Consider the following 16,753-nt stretch of genomic DNA (forward strand, 5'->3'; position numbering starts at 1 on the left):
GCTCGGCGGCTGGACTCGCCGCGGCCCTGCGCCTCCGCCCGCCCGGCCGCGCCCCCGGGGGCCATGGTCGCGGGGCCCTGCGCGGGGGCGGCCCCCAGCGCGGCGCTACATGGAGCGGCCCCGGCCTGGCCGCCGGGGGCAGCGCGATCCCGCGGGGCCCTGTGAGCCCCCAGCGCCACGGCACCATGGTACGCAAGGCCCTGCCTGTCCCCCCACTTATCCGCCCACCTGCCCGCTCTGCCCTCTCGAGCGAACAGCCGGTCGTCTCGGCGTGGAGGGGTGTGAGGGATCTTAGCCCTCGCCGGGTCTCCCCTACCCCTTCTCGGGGTCCCTGCGGGCTGGGAATGCGGAGCTTTGACGCGGTCCTGGGCTGGGAAGGGGTTAAATTCCTGGGGTTGGGGCCGGGGCGCGAGAGGCTGAGGTCCTGCTAGGCACCAGCGGAGGGGGGCGCTTCTCTGGGCCGGGGACGGCGCCGCCCTCGGACTGGGTGATGGGGGGAGGGAGGAGGTCGGATTCCCGCCTGGGCCTTGGGCCACGTGGGCGCTGGAGCCGCCCTGCCAGGGGATTCGGGGCTCCTGGGCCAAGCGGGATCGGGGGAGGACGCCTGCAGCTCTGGTCCAAACTCCTGTGTGACCTTGGACCTGTCCACCGCCCTCTCTGGGCCTGTTTCTCGGGAAGGACGAGTGGCCTGAGTTGAGAGGAGGCTGGCACAGATACCCTCTCCCTAAAAGGAGGAGGCAGTAAGTCATGAGCCTGTGCCCCCTGTGCTCAGTCTGGGTCCACCCACTGCTTTCTGGGGACAGAAGAATTGACGTGGGAGTAGAGGGTGCAGATGGACACCCAGGTTTCATCCTGGGGCCTCCAGGGAGATTCTGGGGCAGCATAGGGAGCTAGCTGGTGGTTTTGTGATGGTGAGGCAGGGTACCTCTCAGGAGTAGAAGGCTCTGCCGGTGGTGAGCAGCCTCAGCAGGTGTCCCTGGCACCTGGCCTGCCCCCACCAGCCTGGCTTGTGGGGGAGGGTTTGAGAGCATGAAATGCCCTGGCAACAGAAGTCCCTGACCATTCCTCTGGTCTTGTGTCTTAGCCCAGCTGGCCTGGACTTGGGGTGGGGTGTGTGACTGCAGCTGGCACAGCCAGATGGGGAGGGGCATCTACAGCTTCAGGAAACTGGCACATCTGGCTGGAGAGGCAGACACAGCTGGTGGGCCCTGTGTGGGAGGTACCAGGCTAGGGGGTAACCATACCCCACTGAGGGGCTGCCAGATAAGGACTCAGGCAGCATCTATGTGCCTGGTCAAGGAAGTACAGTCAGGGCTCCTGGTTGTAAGATCCTTGGGCCCCTCAAGGGCCAAGGATGGTGCAGCCTTGCCTGGGGGTGTTGCCTCAGAAATGGAGTCTCTGGGGCAACACTACCCCCCAGGCTAAAACCTTTCCTCCCCTGCTGAGGCCAGAGGAGTCTTCACTGGATCCTGGGGCCAGATGTGCACACAGGAAGTGTTAGGCACTGCCCTTGACCCATGGCAGATAAGCACTGGAGGGCGTTCTGTGAAGGAGCAGTGGACCTGGGATGGGTACCCCACAACACGTCTGACATTGACAAGTCCTTATCCAAGCTACTTCCCCACCACTCTCTGGCCCTGGAGGCCCTGAGGAACTTCTGTTACAGCCAAATTGCATCCTGACCCCTCACTGACTTGCAGGTGGCAGCAGCTCTAGGGAGGAGGGTACAGGTTGCCGGAGGTGCTGGTGGGGTCTGGGGAACCACAGCTGGTCCTGAGACGCCTCGTCCTGCTTTTTGAGTCATTAAAGGCCAAGAAATACTTTCCCATGGAATAGTATCCAGTCCAACACAGATTTGGTGGCCTCAGCAGGGCTGAAAGTCCAGGGGCTCTGCTTCTGTTGACTGTGAGACCCTCCCATTCTGAGCCCATCTGTGTAATAAAGTTTGGTCCCAGAAGATGAATTAGAATGAGTCAGAGGATGGAGATGAAAGGGGGTTGGCACTTTATTCCTGTTAGATTGGCCAGACCAAGATGGGCTAGCAGCCCTGAGACAGAGGAACAAACAAGTGGCTTCTTGGCTGGGGTGAAGGAGGTGTTGGGGAGGAACTCAAGAGAGATGGTGGTGGACTTCCCTGGTGGTCCAGTGGTTGGGAATCTGCTTGCCAATACAGGGAACGTGGGTTCAGTCCCTGGTCCAGGAAGATCCTACGTGCTGCGGGGTAGCCGGGCCCGTGTGCCATAACTACTAGAGCCCGCAAGCTGCAGCTGCTGAAAAAAAAGAGAGAGCATGAGGTGGGTGCTGCCCTGGGCTACTGGGTGTGAAGGGTGAAGCCCAGGGCAGGTCCTCTCATTCAAGTGACTGAAAGGACTGACATAAAGGGAGGGGTAGGCTGTGGATGGATGGGACTGGGGTTTCATCCCGAGGCTTCCAGAGACATGCATAGGGTAGGAGAGCTGATGGCTTTGCAGTGCAACAAGGTACCCTCAAATGTAGGAGGCTCTGACTTAGCGGACAGGGCCTGAGGAGGGCCAGAACCAGGCAGGTCGTTGATAGATGTTAACTGAATATCTGCTGTGCGCTGGATCCATGCAAGGAACTGGGCAGCCTGCCTGTCTGTGCTGCTCACCTTTTGGGGAAGCCGCTGTGGTTGGACCAAGAATTAAGCTAGCCCTTGCTTAATTCCAGGCCCTTCCTTAATTAAGCCCTTGCTTGCTGCTGCTGCTTTTAAGTCACTTCAGTCGTGTCCGACTCTGTGCAACCCCATAGACAGCAGCCCACCAGGCTCCCCCGTCCCTGGGATAGGCAAGAACACTGGAGTGGGTTGCCATTTCCTTCTCCAATGCGTGAAAGTGAAAAGTGAAAGTGAAGTCGCTCAGTTGTGTCCGACCCTCAGCAACCCCATGGACTGCAGCCTTCCAGGCTCCTCCGTCCATGGGATTCTCCAGGCAAGAGTACTGGAGTGGGGTGCCATTGCCTTCTCCAAGCCCTTGCTTAATTCCAGGCAATTCACAGGTACTGAAAGTGGCCCAAAGATCTAATAATCTGACCAGATTCAAAGGCCTCCTTCAGGCTCCACCAAGATGACATCATCTGGGAACCTCTGGGCCTGGACCACACCTGACCTGGGGTATGGGGGGCCTAGAGGGAAAGGGTTTGGTACAGGTCTTGGGATGCAGGACTTTTGATGCTAAAACCAGGGCCGTCCCCAGCAAACCAGGACTGGGTCGTCTCCCCACAGGCATCCTTTCAGTATTTCCAGGCCCTGTGGATTCTCTCCCTGACACTCACTTACAGATAAAACCAATCCTGCCCAACCCCAAACACCTCAGGAACAGAAGTCACCTAGCTCACTGCTCTGTCTCTGGCCACTGTACCTCCAGGACAGTGACTGTGACTTTTGTTCCGAAAGTGTCTGGGGCTGGGCAGGATTGGTTTAATTTGTAAGTGAGTGTCAGGGAGACAATCCATGGGGACCAGAAATACTGAAATGATGCCTCTGGGGAGACAACCCAGTCCTCGTTTTTGCTGGGGACGACCCTGGTTTTAGCATCAAAAGTCCTGCATCCCAGGAAACCCCTAGGTTCCTGGCCCACCTGCATAGTTGGTCATCCTCGAACCTTTTCCTTCCCCTTTTCTCCTTTTCCGCTTCCCTTCCCGGGATGACTGCTCCCATTTCACAGTGGAACAGCTGGAGGTCCAGAAAAGTCAACCACTGACCCAGGAGCTGATACGCGGCCTCAGAAGGTCACGGCCAGAGTCTGAGCTCTGAGGGACAGCTGACTCGGGCTTGAACCCTGGTTCCCCATCGTCTTTGCTTGAGTCTTTCGGCACCTTCTCTGTCACGTGGAACCAATAGTGATGGGGGATGGGGGGCACCTCCTGGCTGGCCTCGACCTGACCTGTGCCCTCGGCCCTGCAGTTGCTGGTTGAGAAGACAACGGACTCACCGGCGGCCGAGTTCTCGCTGGTGGAGGACGTGGCGCTGCACTTCGCCTGCTTGATGGGCCGCCTGAACGAGCAGCGCCTCTTCCAGCCTGACCTGTGCGACGTGGACTTGGTGCTGGTGCCCCAGCGCAGCGTCTTTCCAGCCCACAAGGGCGTGCTGGCCGCCTACAGCCAGTTCTTCCACTCGCTCTTCACCCAGAACAAGCAGCTGCAGCGCGTGGAGCTGTCCCTGGAGGCGCTGGCACCCGGCGGCCTGCAGCAGATCCTCAACTTCATCTACACGTCCAAGCTGCTGGTCAACGCGGCCAACGTCCACGAAGTGCTGAGTGCCGCCTCACTGCTGCAGATGGCCGACATCGCTGCGTCCTGCCAGGAGCTGCTAGATGCCCGCTCCCTCGGCCCCCCGGGCCCTGGTGCCGTGGCCCTCGCCCAGCCAGCTGCCGGCTGCACCCCGGCTGCACCAACCTACTACTGCGACATCAAGCAGGAGGCCGACGCCCCGGGCCTGCCCAAGATCTACGCCCGAGAGGGCCCCGACCCCTACTCCGTGCGCGTCGAGGACGGGGCTGGGGCCACAGGTGGCACGGTGCCTGCCGCCCTTGGGCCGGCTCAGCCCTTCTTCAAGGAGGAGAAGGAGGGTGGCGTTGAAGAGGCTGGCGGGCCCCCAGCCAGCTTGTGCAAGCTGGAGGGTGGGGAGGAGCTGGAGGAAGAGCTCGGGGGTTCTGGCACCTACAGTCGGCGAGAGCAGTCCCAGATCATCGTGGAGGTGAACCTCAACAACCAGACACTGCATGTGTCCACAGGGCCCGAGGGCAAGCCAGGCGCTGCCACTGGCCCGGCCACCATGGTGCTGGGCCGGGAGGACGGGCTGCAGAGACACTCGGAAGAGGAGGAGGATGACGAAGAGGAGGAGGAAGAGGAGGACGAGGAGGAAGAGGAGGGAGGAGGCAGTGGAGCAGAGGAGGAGGAGGAGGATGAGGAGGGCGGCAGTCAGGGGGAGGATGAGGAGGATGAGGAGGAGGAAGGGCACAGCGAGCAAGAGGAGGAAGAGGAGGAGGAAGAGGAAGGGCACAGCGAGCAGGATCAGGAGAGCTCAGAGGAGGAGGAAGATGAGGAGGACGGGGAGGCAGGGGGCAGGCAGGGGGGCCTGGGGCGCCGCAGCAGCCGGGCAGAGCCCCCTGCCCACAGTCGCATGGCCACGAGGTCTGCCCGGCGCCGTGGCCCCCCTGAGCCGGAGGAGGCCGGGCGGCGGGGCGGGAAGCGGCCAAAGCCACCTGCAGGAGTGGCTCCCGCTCCTGGCTCCCGAGGGCCACAGGCTGCTGATGGGCTGGGGGCAAAGGTGAAGCTGGAGGAGAAACAGCACCATCCATGCCAGAAGTGCCCGCGCGTTTTCAACAACCGTTGGTACCTGGAGAAGCACATGAATGTGACCCACAGCCGCATGCAGATCTGCGACCAGTGCGGCAAGCGCTTCCTGCTAGAGAGCGAGCTGCTGCTGCACCGGCAGACAGACTGCGAACGCAACATCCAGGTGGGCCTCCAAGGGGCCTGCAGGGGGCAGCCATCCAGGCTGAGCCAGGCCGGAACTGGGCCCTGGGCACCCAGTGTCCTGCTGCCTGTGTTGTCTGCACAGTCTGCAGAGAGCAGGCTCAGCCCCCACCCCCCAACCCCGCCCCAGGGACAGTGGGACCAGCCCCAGCCCAAGGGTGAGCCCAGAGTGGTGAGAGCTCAGGGGATGACGTCAGGGAGAGCTTCCTGGAGGAGGCAGATAGAGCTGGGCTTCCGCAAGAGTGCAGAAAGGATTGGAACAAACAGGACCCTTGCCAGAGAGGCAGAGGGGAGCAGGGACTCAGGAGAATGAGAGGAGAGAGTTGTCTGAGCATGTGAGGCTGGGGGACAGCCAGCTCTGAGGAGGGATGAGTCAGTGTTTTTGGACTGCTGCAAGGCCAGCAGGGCCCCCAGGTATATAGTTTGGTAGATTGAGCAGTGCAGGAAAGCACAGAGGGGAGGAGGGGTTTGCCCGGAAGGGGGCGCCATTTTCCACTTATTGCAAGGGCTGAGTGGAGCAAGGGGCAGCCAGGCGGGAGGAAACCCCTGCATTCAGCTCTTTGGAGGTACCAGCTGGCCTGGGCATGGGGAAGAGGGACTGGATGAGCAGTTCGGGAAGTGCAGGGGGCCCAACAGGAAGGCTGCTGGGGCCAAACAGGGGATCTGGGCTGACTGCCAAGCATTGAGCCAGCCTGCATCTGGGCCAGCCTGGCCTTTCAGGGTGAAGACGGCACAAGGCCAGCCAAGTGATTTTTTGCCTTTTCTGGCTGAGAGTGAGGTTGAGGGGCAGTAGGTAGGCGATGCTAATTGCCTGAACTAATTGCTAATTGGAGAAAGTGTTACCTGAGGGTTACCTGGATTCCTGCCCCACCCTCAGGCACATGCTCCCACCTGCCTGCCTGCTGGCCTGCCCTGTGACTCTCCACATGCACACCCCCGAGCTTCCCTCCTGAAAGGGAAAGACGCTTGTACTTCTACCCTGGGTACCCTGACCCAATTTCTGCCTAAGCCCTGGCCTACTGCAGGGGTAAGGGCCCAGGAGACGAGGAGGAGGGGAGTGTGGTCCCCAGGGTTCCCACTACCATCTCGTGTCCAAAAGGCCCTTGCACCTCCTGCAGTCCCCCAGCCCTTTGGAACCTGTTCCCTTGGGGATCTATCTCTGTGGTGTCAAGGTATGGGCCCCAGCAGGGGAGGCAGCAGAAATAATGTCTCAGCTTTGCCAGAACTTGTTATCCGAGGGGCTCCCCCTTGAACTGTAGCCTCCTCACCCACTGTGGCCCTTCAGCCAGTTATGTGTCTCTCCTCTGTAGAAAGATGTCTTGTTGAAATGAGCACAGAGGAGGGACTTCGTGGAAGAGGTGGCCCATGACCCTAGTGAGTTCAGGATGAGGAGGGAGGGCCCCAGGCTGCAACCCTGGGCGGGTGGGCAGGTGGGTAACATTAGGGATTTACCACCCCTGACTCAGAATATCAAACGTAGCTGGTCCTTGGCCACCAAGATCTCTCTCTCGAGCACAGTTCAGGTGGGGAAACTGAGGCCTAGAGAGGCAGTGACTTGTCCTAGGTCACATGGTCCTGACCCAGGGCCTAAAGTCTTTTCATTCCACAGTGTGTGACATGTGGCAAAGCTTTTAAGAAGCTCTGGTCCCTCCACGAGCACAATAAAATTGTGCACGGCTACGCAGAAAAGAAGTTCTCCTGTGAAATTTGTGAGAAGAAGTTCTACACCATGGCTCACGTGCGCAAGCATATGGTTGGTAAGTCTAGGCCTGTGGCGGAACGGGCCCAAGGTCCAAGCTGGGCCAGCTGCTGGGTGTGCTAGGAAGTCTTTCACATCCAGGGACAATATAAAGGGATGAGAAAGCACCAAGTAGCTGGGAGGTGGGGCGGGGACAGTGGATGGGGCAGTGGGGCCGAGGAGGGGGTAGGGCTAGTCTGGGGCCAGGGCTGCCATGTACGGTTGGGCACGTTGCACATGGCACAAGGGCTCATGACAGGAGGGCAGGTGGAGACCAGAATCCAGCTAGCACACTGCTACCCAGGCTGGCACCCCAACATGGGGCTAGGTCCACAAGAGCACCTTCTGCTAAATTACACAGAGTGCTTACTGTGTGGGCTGACACAGCCCCTGTCTCAGTCTGAGGACAGCTATGCCCCTGACAGGGCTTCAGACTTCTCTGAATGCAACCCTCCTCCCAGGAGTCATACCTGGACACAAGTGTGTCTTGGGCCACTTCGCTGCCTTGGGCATGGCTGTCCCTCCCCTCTAGGTGGGCCTGGCTGAGAGTCTGGCTGTTGTCTGGGTGGCCCTCCTTTCTTTGCCCACTTGGGGGCTGGAGCTCTCCCCACTGTCTAGCCAGGGAGACAGTGAGCCCTGGCCAGAGATGCCCTTTCTCTACCAGACAGTACTGGAGGCTTCCAATATGAACTGACTGGGAGCTGGGAACCTGGGGTGTAGGTATCAGCCAGGAGCATGCTAGGTAACCCAGGATTGGTGGTCCTTCCTGGGCTTGGATTCCCCAGCTCTGAACTGTGAGGGGGGCCCTCCGTGTCTCCAGATGCTTCCTCCCACATCTTCCTTGGAGTTTGTTTTGGCAGGGAGTGCAGATAACTCCTTCTGGATGGCAGGGGACCCAAGGCTGAGGCCTTTACAGGTGCCATCCTCTGTAAAGCCCAGCCACCTTGGAGACCCAGGACCACTCTTCCTGTTTTTATAGAAGAGGATGCTGAAACTCACTGAGGCTCACAGCAGCCATACAGAGAACCAGTGGCTAGGCCAGGATTTGAGCCGAGGCTAAGGAACCATGAAGGCCTCTGTGCTTGTCTGAGCAGACAGAGACCTAGCGGGGGGTGTGGGAGGGAGGGACAGGGAGGGAGGGGGAAGGACCTCGCCTGGGGGACAGAGGCCACGGGGCAGGTCCCAGGGTAGATGGTGCCCCAGGAGGTGGGTTCAAGGCTCAGCGTGGGGTCGGTCCAGCAGGGGTCCCCTGGGAGAAGCCAGATGGGTCCCTGAGATGTCATGGCCATGGTGCCTGCCCCGTAGCCCACACCAAGGACATGCCCTTCACCTGCGAGACCTGTGGGAAGTCCTTCAAACGCAGCATGTCTCTCAAGGTGCACTCCCTGCAGCACTCCGGGGAGAAGCCGTTCAGATGCGAGGTGAGTCCACTTCTGCCCCCAGGGACCACCCTGAACAGGGCAGGGATCAGGGGCAACAGCAGCTTAAAAACCAGGGGGTAGGGGGACTGGAGTATAGGGTGCAGAAAGAGAGGGGGCCCTCCTGTTGTTTGCCTTCTACTCCATCCTTCCCTGGTTGCCCACCTACACCAACCCCCCCCCCACCCCCGCCACATACCCCTGCTTCCTCTCACTATCTCAGTGCTGCACGTTCAGGGTGGGAAGTCTGCATGGGCTGGAACCATAGGACAGGCTTTCTGGAGAGGTGGAGAAAGACACATCTTAGGCAAAGATCAGAGATGGAGTTGCAGGTGGGGCTGAGGGAGGCCTTTGGACAAGGAGGAAGGATGGAGAGTCTTAAGCACAAGGGCTCCCTCCACTCTGGGGCCTTTTCCCACTTGCTGAGCCCCATTCCTGCCTGGGCCTCTCTACCTGTGCCCCATGCGCTGCCCCACCCCAGGAGCACCTCAGCCGGCCTTGGCATCCACCCGTCCTTGCCCAGGAGTCCCTCCCACTGTGAGTCCTTCCCGGCCCTGTGAGCTGGGGACCAGCGCTTACCTCCCTGAAGGTTATTCCCCCACTCTGCCCTGGGTCTTGCCCCACCCAACCCTGCCCTCAGAACTGCAATGAGCGCTTCCAGTACAAGTACCAGCTGCGGTCACACATGAGCATCCACATCGGCCACAAGCAGTTCATGTGCCAGTGGTGTGGCAAAGACTTCAACATGAAGCAGTACTTTGATGAGCACATGAAGACCCACACAGGTACTGCTGTCCAACGGTGATGGCCTCTGCGCCGTAGCAGGCATCCTTCTCTGCCCTTTTCTGAGGCTCAGCCCTGGCCTCCCTGACTCCCACGGTCGGGTGAGGGAGGCTGGCTCACAGGTTGGGGGTGGGGGGCGTGGCGGCCCCCCAGCAACTCCCCGAGGCCCATCCCCACCCACCCTGCAGGGGAGAAGCCGTACATCTGCGAGATCTGCGGCAAGAGCTTCACCAGCCGGCCCAACATGAAGCGGCACCGGCGCACGCACACCGGCGAAAAGCCCTACCCCTGCGACGTGTGCGGCCAGCGCTTCCGTTTCTCCAACATGCTCAAGGCGCACAAGGAGAAGTGCTTCCGCGTCAGCCACCCCATGGCCAGCGACGGCGCCCCCGCGGCCCCGGGCCTGCCCCCTGCCCCGCCCCAGGCTCTGCCCCTGCTGCCCGGGCTGCCGCAGACCCTGCCACCCCCGCCGCACCTGCCGCCCCCGCCGCCGCTCTTCCCCACGGCCTCCAGCCCGGGCAGCGGGAGGCTGAGCACCAACAACTAACTGCCTGCCTGCTCCAAGGGGCCCAGGACCCTGCCCTCCTCCTTGGGGGGCAGTGACACCTCCAGAGTTGGCTGGACCCCGGCCTCGCCCCAAGGCCCCTGACCCTGGGGGGTGTGCAGGCTGGCAGCCCCCAGAGCTGGCCGAGGACACCTCGCTACCAAGTGCCCCCTTTCAGTGACTTCTTGAAGCCTTTACTTTTTTTTGTTGTTTGTTTTTTGGGAAGTGAAGGAAAAAGAAAAGAGAGGAAACCATTGGCAGTATCCCCCTCCAGGTGAGGGGGGCGCTGGAGGCGGCAGGTAGGGGGGACAGGGGCCCAGGGAGCAGGTGTGACTGGTCACTCTGCTGAGGCCTAAGCCAGAGGGAGGGGGGTGGCCCAGCCCAGATCACCTTTAGCCACTTATCCGCGCCTTTCCTGGGCCCCCTAACTTGCGCCTCATATCCTGGAGGGTTTGGGGAGAAGTTGGGTGCCATCTCCCTTTGGAGGAGGTGTGGACCCAGTGTGAGGGCTGCGGATATCCAGGCAGAGGCTTGAGCCTGGATGCCCTGGGAGCGTGCCAGGAGGCTGTGGCAAGGCGTGAAGACTGCAGCTCTACATAGGGAGGGTCAGGGGGGTGTGGGGCGGGCAGGGGCTGGACCCCAGACATTTGCTTTCCCCATTCACAACCCTGCGGCAGGCACAGGGATCCCCGACCTGCACTAGGCTGCACCGAGGGCCCTGGGTCCTGGAGAAGATGTCCCCGGAAGCCGCTGGGCCTCAGGGTGTTGTGGGCCAGGCCCTGGGTAGACAGACGGGCTGGCTCCCACAGCACTAGCTCCCAGGGCCTGCTGCCCAGGAGCCCCTGCAGATGGGTGGACCCCAGGGGCAGGCCCCTAAGGAGGAGGCTTGGGCCAATGTTCTGAGGTTTCAAGGTGCTATCAGTGGGGCAGAGGCCAGGGCAGCTGTTCACAGAGCACCCCATCCCTCACCAGCTGCCCCAGCTGCATCTCCCACACTAGAGATGTGTGTGTCTGTGTCCGTCTGCTCCCTGAAGGCAGCACAGGCCTCCTCCGCTCCCTGGACCTGGTCACAACCCGCCCCTGGCTGACATCCAGCACCCTTGTCCCTCCTGGGCCTCTGTGCTCATGGGTGGCACGAGGAGCCTGCATGACCAGGCCCGGGGGTCAGGGTCGCGGGCGCTGGGAGAGCCCCAGCCTGTGCCCAATGCTTGCCCTCACGAGGCCAGCACTAACAGGACATCCTTTTTTTGTTGTCATTTAACGTCTTGATTCCTGCCTTTAAAAGGGGGAGGAAGGTTCCATAAGCTACATATTTCCTAGTTAAGCTCTTTCCTATTGTGTTTATACAGTTTTGTTTGTTATACTCTTTGCACCTTAAACCCCCATGACTACCCCCACACCACCACCTTCCCAGCATGGCTGGAGTGGGAAGAGGCCTGAGCCCAGGGGGTCGTGGGGCGGGGACTGGCCCCATCAGCTCAAGGGCTGAGGGGGTCGGGACCCCTCAGACCTCCTTGTAAGGTCCATGGCGCTGGGGCAGGGGGCTGGGGACATTTTAATCATCAATAAACGAAGCACTTTATTCTGTACAGATGTGGGTAAGCCCAAGGAGCCCGAATGATTTGAGGATTTAGAATCCAAGCCACACAGCCCAGACTGTTCTCTGGGCTTACAGGGTTTGAGTTTGGGGCTGTAGCAGGAACAGTGCAAGCCAGAGCCTACATACGTACCCTCAGATGCCCCTGCTGTCCTCTGGGCACCCCCTCAAGAGAGGAAAGCTCCCTGTCTGGTTCCCAGCACTGCGGCTCCCCCACCCTGAGGCTGAGGGTTCTAGCCTCTTATGGGGTCAGGGTTGCACCTCTCAGGCTCCTGCTCTACTGTAGCTCTTTTCTTCTCCTGCACCCCTTGATCTCTGGGCTTCCATGACGTCCTCAGGGTCCCCCCCCACTCCCCCCTCTCCCTTGCTATTTCCAACCTCCAGTCCCAGTGCCTGGCGGCTCTTCAGAGCTTGCCCACATTTTCCTAAAAAAAGTCTGATTTCCCCAAATGGGCTGTAGGCTGGGACTCCCCTGAGCTTCTCACCCCCTGTGGCTGACACCAGGATCTCCCGTTAGAGCTGGTGGCCCTGTCACCTGCTACCGTCACTGCAGCCTTAGAAAGCCTGGGGGGCCCTGGCCAGGCTGGCCTCTGATCCGTGAAGTCAGACTTTCACAAGCAAAGGCTGGAGATGGGTGTAGGGAGCTGCTGGCGAGACCCTGTCCCAGGACTTGGGTCTCCTACTCTTGAACGCTTCCCTTCTCAGGGCATGAGAGGGGTCCAGACAGCAGGCTGGGCACTGGTCAGATGGTCATTGTATTAATAGCTTAGATGGGCACGGCCACCCCCTCTCCTGGGAGGCCCCCGTCCTAGCGGGGACAGGAGTCCTGTGTCCCTGGTGCTAAATGCTCTCTTCCCCTTTGGCCAGTGTTGGTGGGAGCTCCTTTCTGGCCAGACCACAAGGGTCTGAAGCAATAATGGAACCTCAGCCGTGCCAGTATGGATAGGGGTTCTTGTTTTACCAGCTTTTACATTTCCTTTTTAATTTTTAAAACAAATTAACAAGCACCTGGATATTGGAGGGAGGGGCTTGGGCCATCACACCCACTTCCCAGGGCTGGTGATGGGGAGGGGGCTTGGGATGATTATCTCCCACTGCAGATCTGCCAAGGGGGGCCGCTCTGTCCAGCTGGACTTCTCAGCCCACTTGGCCAAGCCTCAAGTCTGGAACCTGGCCTGCCCCTCCCCAGCTCCCCTTGTAGTCCCTGGTCTTGGGCCAGCTGGGGATGAGTGGCCAGAGAGATGACCATTCAAGCCCCATGACTACAGTTCTAGGAACCCAGGCTGGGTGGGGGGGCAGGCAGTGGGGGCAAAGCCTGAGCCTCTGATCCTGACATTTGCTGCCATGTCCCACATGGCACCCCTCGGCAGTCGGGGGTGGGGTGGCGCTCAGTGGCAAAACGGCTGTGCCCAGGTACGTGGACCCTTGATGTCTGCCCTGTGTGGTCATTCCACAGCCCCAGAGTGTATGGGGGACTGCAGGAGGGTGAGGAGAAGAGTGGAGGGGAATAAAGGCAGTACAACTGTCTCTTGGCCCAGCCTCTTCTTTACATATGCCGCCCTGACTGTGGGCTGAAAGGACTCAGACCACAGAGAGATGAAGGACAGTGCGGCCGCCAAAGACCACATGGACACCTGTGCCCGGAGCATCCCCAGGTCCCGTCTCCCTCTCCTGAGGATGGGCTGGGCTCCTGGGGAACCTCCAGAGCCAAGGGCTGAGGTCTGAAGCAGCTTGGTGTCTGCGCCTGGGAGAACAACTCAGACGGAAGACTGTGGCCTCCGAGGAGCAAGCAACTCTCCCCGTGGACCTCAGAATTATTTCGCTGGGGCACCGGGCTCCATGTGGGATAGAATTATAGGCTGTGGGGACACATGGTGAATGAATGAATGCCCCCTCACCATGTATGTAGCACTTGGTTTCAGATGCCCAGAGAGGGGTCTCAGATGAGATACCAGGGTATCTGAGGGGTCTCAGACACCGGGAGGGGCTAGGAGAGAGGCTGCTGGGTGGCTCACTAACTGGCCAGGGAGGCAGTTCAGGTCCCCAGGATGAGTACGTTGCCCTCCACGCAGCCCCACTTCTCTGAGGGGAACAGGGGCTTGCTCAAGTCACCCTGAAAGTGCCGCTTGCTGCTAGGCCTGCGGGCCTGGCTGCTCCCTGCTGGGTGTCTTGAGGGGATTCGGCCCCCCTGTGCTACCTGTCCATCCGTGCGTTGCCTCCATATCACCTCTTCCCGGCAGCCCCACTGTGCTGTGAGCAACAATCCGACGTCACACAACACGGTTTTCTAGAGAACCTCTGAGGAAAATATTTATTTTTTTAATTAAAGTTTTATTTGGACATAGTTGAAGAAGCCAAATATTTCTAGAACTTTTTTTTTTTTTTTTCAAAAAACCTGCAGTTCCCCACATCTCCTCCTTTCCAACTCCCAATAAGTGAGCAGTTCCAATTCAGTTGGTATTTTTGGTGTTTTCCTGCCCATGGAAAGCACTCCTCCAACACTGCTCTCCTCCTATTTTCAGTTTTAGGCATTGGCTATTGATGTATTTCTTCAACACTCCCATCACACACACAAACACTATATACACAATTCCCCTTCCTCCCAACATGGTTATGTTACTATTTGAGGTTAGATTAATATTTAGTATCTACATTATTATGACTATGTAGACACCGATCTCAACCAAGCCATATAATGCAATAGGATTCCATTTCCTTTCTCATAACTTTTTACTTTTGGCTCTTTTAAACATAATTTACTTTGGTTTCTAGGTGTTTAGCACTGCTGCATTCCCAAACCTCTTGTCATAAATGCAACTTTCCTTCTCGTATGTGCAAACACAGTGAGTGTTCCATCCATTTCCTCACTCTCATAACCAAGGAGCAGTACAGGAAGATGACCCTAGGGAACACACAGTGCAACCAGCTTCCCACGAGGAGACTTGAGAAACTGCCTAACAGCCTCCCCCGGCCTGTCATTCCCTGTCCCTCTTTGCTGAAGACTGTGTCCTTTTGCGTTCACTGCAGAGATCTTTAACTTCTAAAAGGTTTATGTCTTAGTGGACTCCTTTTTCCTAACCCTAACATTTACCTTCTCCTCCGGACCACTTCCGGGAATGAAGCGCTTGACTGTATCTCCCTGGGTGTAAAATTGCCTGGGTGTAAAATTCAGGCTGGAAATGACTTCCCTCAGAATTTGAGATGCCAGCATTTCTGTTGAGAAGCCCAATGCTGTAAAGTTTAAAAGGATGAAATGAAGTGACAGGTCCCTCTGATCAACATCAAGCCCTGGAGTCATGCTTTCTTCCGCCCACCTGTGGTCCCTGGGCATGTCCTTGGGTGAAACCAGAGTGAGAGGGGCAGGGATGACGCAGGACTGGCCATGACTTCATGAGTTGATAGTTGTTGAAAGAGGGTGCTCAGTACATGAGAGATCAGTATATTACTCTCTCCCTGGAAATGTTTGCATTCCCCATAATTATAATTTAAAAATAAACAGCGGTTCCCCATTTCACAGAGGGCAAAAAAACCCGTCTATACACTGGTCATACATGATACCACCCCCTCTTACCTCTTGGCCCTCATCTCCTACTCACCTCCTCATTCATTGCTCACTGGCTTCCTTTTGGAACAGGACAGGTGTAGTCCTGCCTCAGGGCCTTAGCTCAAGCTGTTCCCTGCTTGGAATCCTCCTCCTCCATGGTTTAAACCTGCTCAAGCATAATCCACTCAGTGAGTCCATCCTGACTATTCCATTTAAAATTGTGACCTCTGCCACCCATCGCTTCCCATGCCCCATTCCCAGCTACCTGTTACCACAGCAGTTATCATCTGACACCCTGTGTAACTATTTACTTGTTGCTGTTCCCCTTTCCCTCAGCTGAAGTTAAGCTCCAAAAAGACAGGAATTCTTACTTGATGTGTTCACTGCTGAATCCTCAACATTTAGAATAGTGCACAGTAGGTTCTCGATGAATGGATGAGCCACATATAAACATTCTAGTAGAATGCCTGGTAGGAATTGAGCACCATGGGACTCATCATAATCTAAAAATATGCCACTGAATCATCTGATAAACATAAGTTAATTGTTCAGCCAGTACCTTCTGTCCTGGTCTTTGGAAAGTGAGATGACGATTAATGGGCATTTTCTTTGGAATCAGCAGGGCAGGGAGGGATTCCCACAGTCTTTGGAGGTGGGCAGATCTGCTTCGAATCCTGGATCAGCCACTTGCCAGCTGTGTGACTTGGCCACATGGCTGAGCCTCTCACAACCTGGTCTCCTCACTGATGGTGCTGAATGGAAATGTTCTGCAGTATAGGGCTGGGCTGGAGGCCCCTGGGTGAGCCTTTGCCCTTCCCAGAAGACAGACAGGACTATTTCTAGGTGATCCTACCTAGGTGCTGTGTCCCTCTGAGACGTGCTAGAGGGGTCATCAAGCAATGGTTGAAAGCACTGCTCAGGAGGGACAGGCATTGACATCACCGGGATCAAAAACGGGGTGGTGACTCAGTCCTGGCCCAGCCTAAGCCCCCCTCGCTAACCCCCCACCCCCTCAAGCCTGAGGTTATAAACAAGTGACTCAGGAATGATGGGAGAATGCCCCATAACAGTTCACACCAGTGTCTTGGGGGCTAAATTTAACCCACAGCTACAGCCTCTGGCACTTTGGGAACAAGTTTATCTTGGTGGCTGAGGCTGATGTGTGTGTGCATGTTGTCGAGTGGGGGAAGGCAGTCAGGGGTCCAAAGCAGGGTGGGCATTGGGACTGGCTGCCCCACACCTCTACCCGGATCCCTTAGATGCTAGACAGGTGTAGGGGCCCCAAGGCTGGGCAGGCTCAGGTCAAGCTTAGGATGAATGAAGAACTGAGCACAGACAGCTTTCCTGGAATATTCAACTCTGAGTGTAACTTTTTGTTAGTTTTTTGATCCCTGGGGTTTTTAACACCTAGAATAGTTGAACCTACAAAACTGAATCTAGCACGTCTGACAGCTTACAGTGTGAAACCCTGTGCCTGTGTATTCGCAGGGACACAAAACCACAGTGAGTGGTACTGTGTGATTCTGCCCCATCACCGGACCACAGAATCACACAGCAGTGGGACTCTGCTTTCGAATCACAGCAGAACTAAACTGAAGGCCTTAAAAATCAAACTCACCCATCTCTTCACTGT

At 57.9% G+C, this 16,753-nt stretch overlaps 1 protein-coding gene and 1 long non-coding RNA gene across 7 annotated transcripts; one reads left to right on the forward strand and one right to left on the reverse strand.

Moving 5' to 3' along the window:
- Positions 1–13,108, forward strand: ZBTB47 (zinc finger and BTB domain containing 47). 5 transcript variants are annotated; one of them, XM_070776157.1, is made up of 7 exons: positions 1–188; positions 2,174–2,294; positions 3,684–5,479; positions 7,106–7,253; positions 8,540–8,655; positions 9,242–9,437; positions 9,624–13,108. In XM_070776157.1, the coding sequence occupies exons 3-7, from the start codon at positions 4,004–4,006 to the stop codon at positions 9,980–9,982; spliced, it is 2,295 nt and encodes a 764-aa protein (XP_070632258.1). In that variant the 5' UTR covers positions 1–188; positions 2,174–2,294; positions 3,684–4,003; the 3' UTR covers positions 9,983–13,108. The 5 variants fall into 5 exon arrangements, with proteins under 5 accessions (XP_070632258.1, XP_070632260.1, XP_070632259.1 ...); XM_070776159.1 differs by having other exon boundaries at positions 3,923–5,479; XM_070776158.1 differs by lacking the exon at positions 2,174–2,294.
- LOC109576182 (uncharacterized) lies at positions 8,560–16,080 on the reverse strand. 2 transcript variants are annotated; one of them, XR_002183330.2, is made up of 6 exons: positions 15,492–16,080; positions 15,173–15,286; positions 14,668–14,807; positions 13,774–13,874; positions 8,852–8,930; positions 8,560–8,685 (listed from the first exon to the last, which is right to left on the reverse strand). It is a non-coding gene; the product is annotated as an uncharacterized lncRNA (long non-coding RNA). The 2 variants fall into 2 exon arrangements; XR_011562951.1 differs by having other exon boundaries at positions 15,173–16,080.
- Between the last annotated feature and the right edge of the window lie 673 nt (positions 16,081–16,753).

The sequence above is a fragment of the Bos indicus genome, chromosome 22 (assembly GCF_029378745.1).
Source record: "Bos indicus isolate NIAB-ARS_2022 breed Sahiwal x Tharparkar chromosome 22, NIAB-ARS_B.indTharparkar_mat_pri_1.0, whole genome shotgun sequence".
Lineage (NCBI taxonomy): Eukaryota > Metazoa > Chordata > Mammalia > Artiodactyla > Bovidae > Bos > Bos indicus.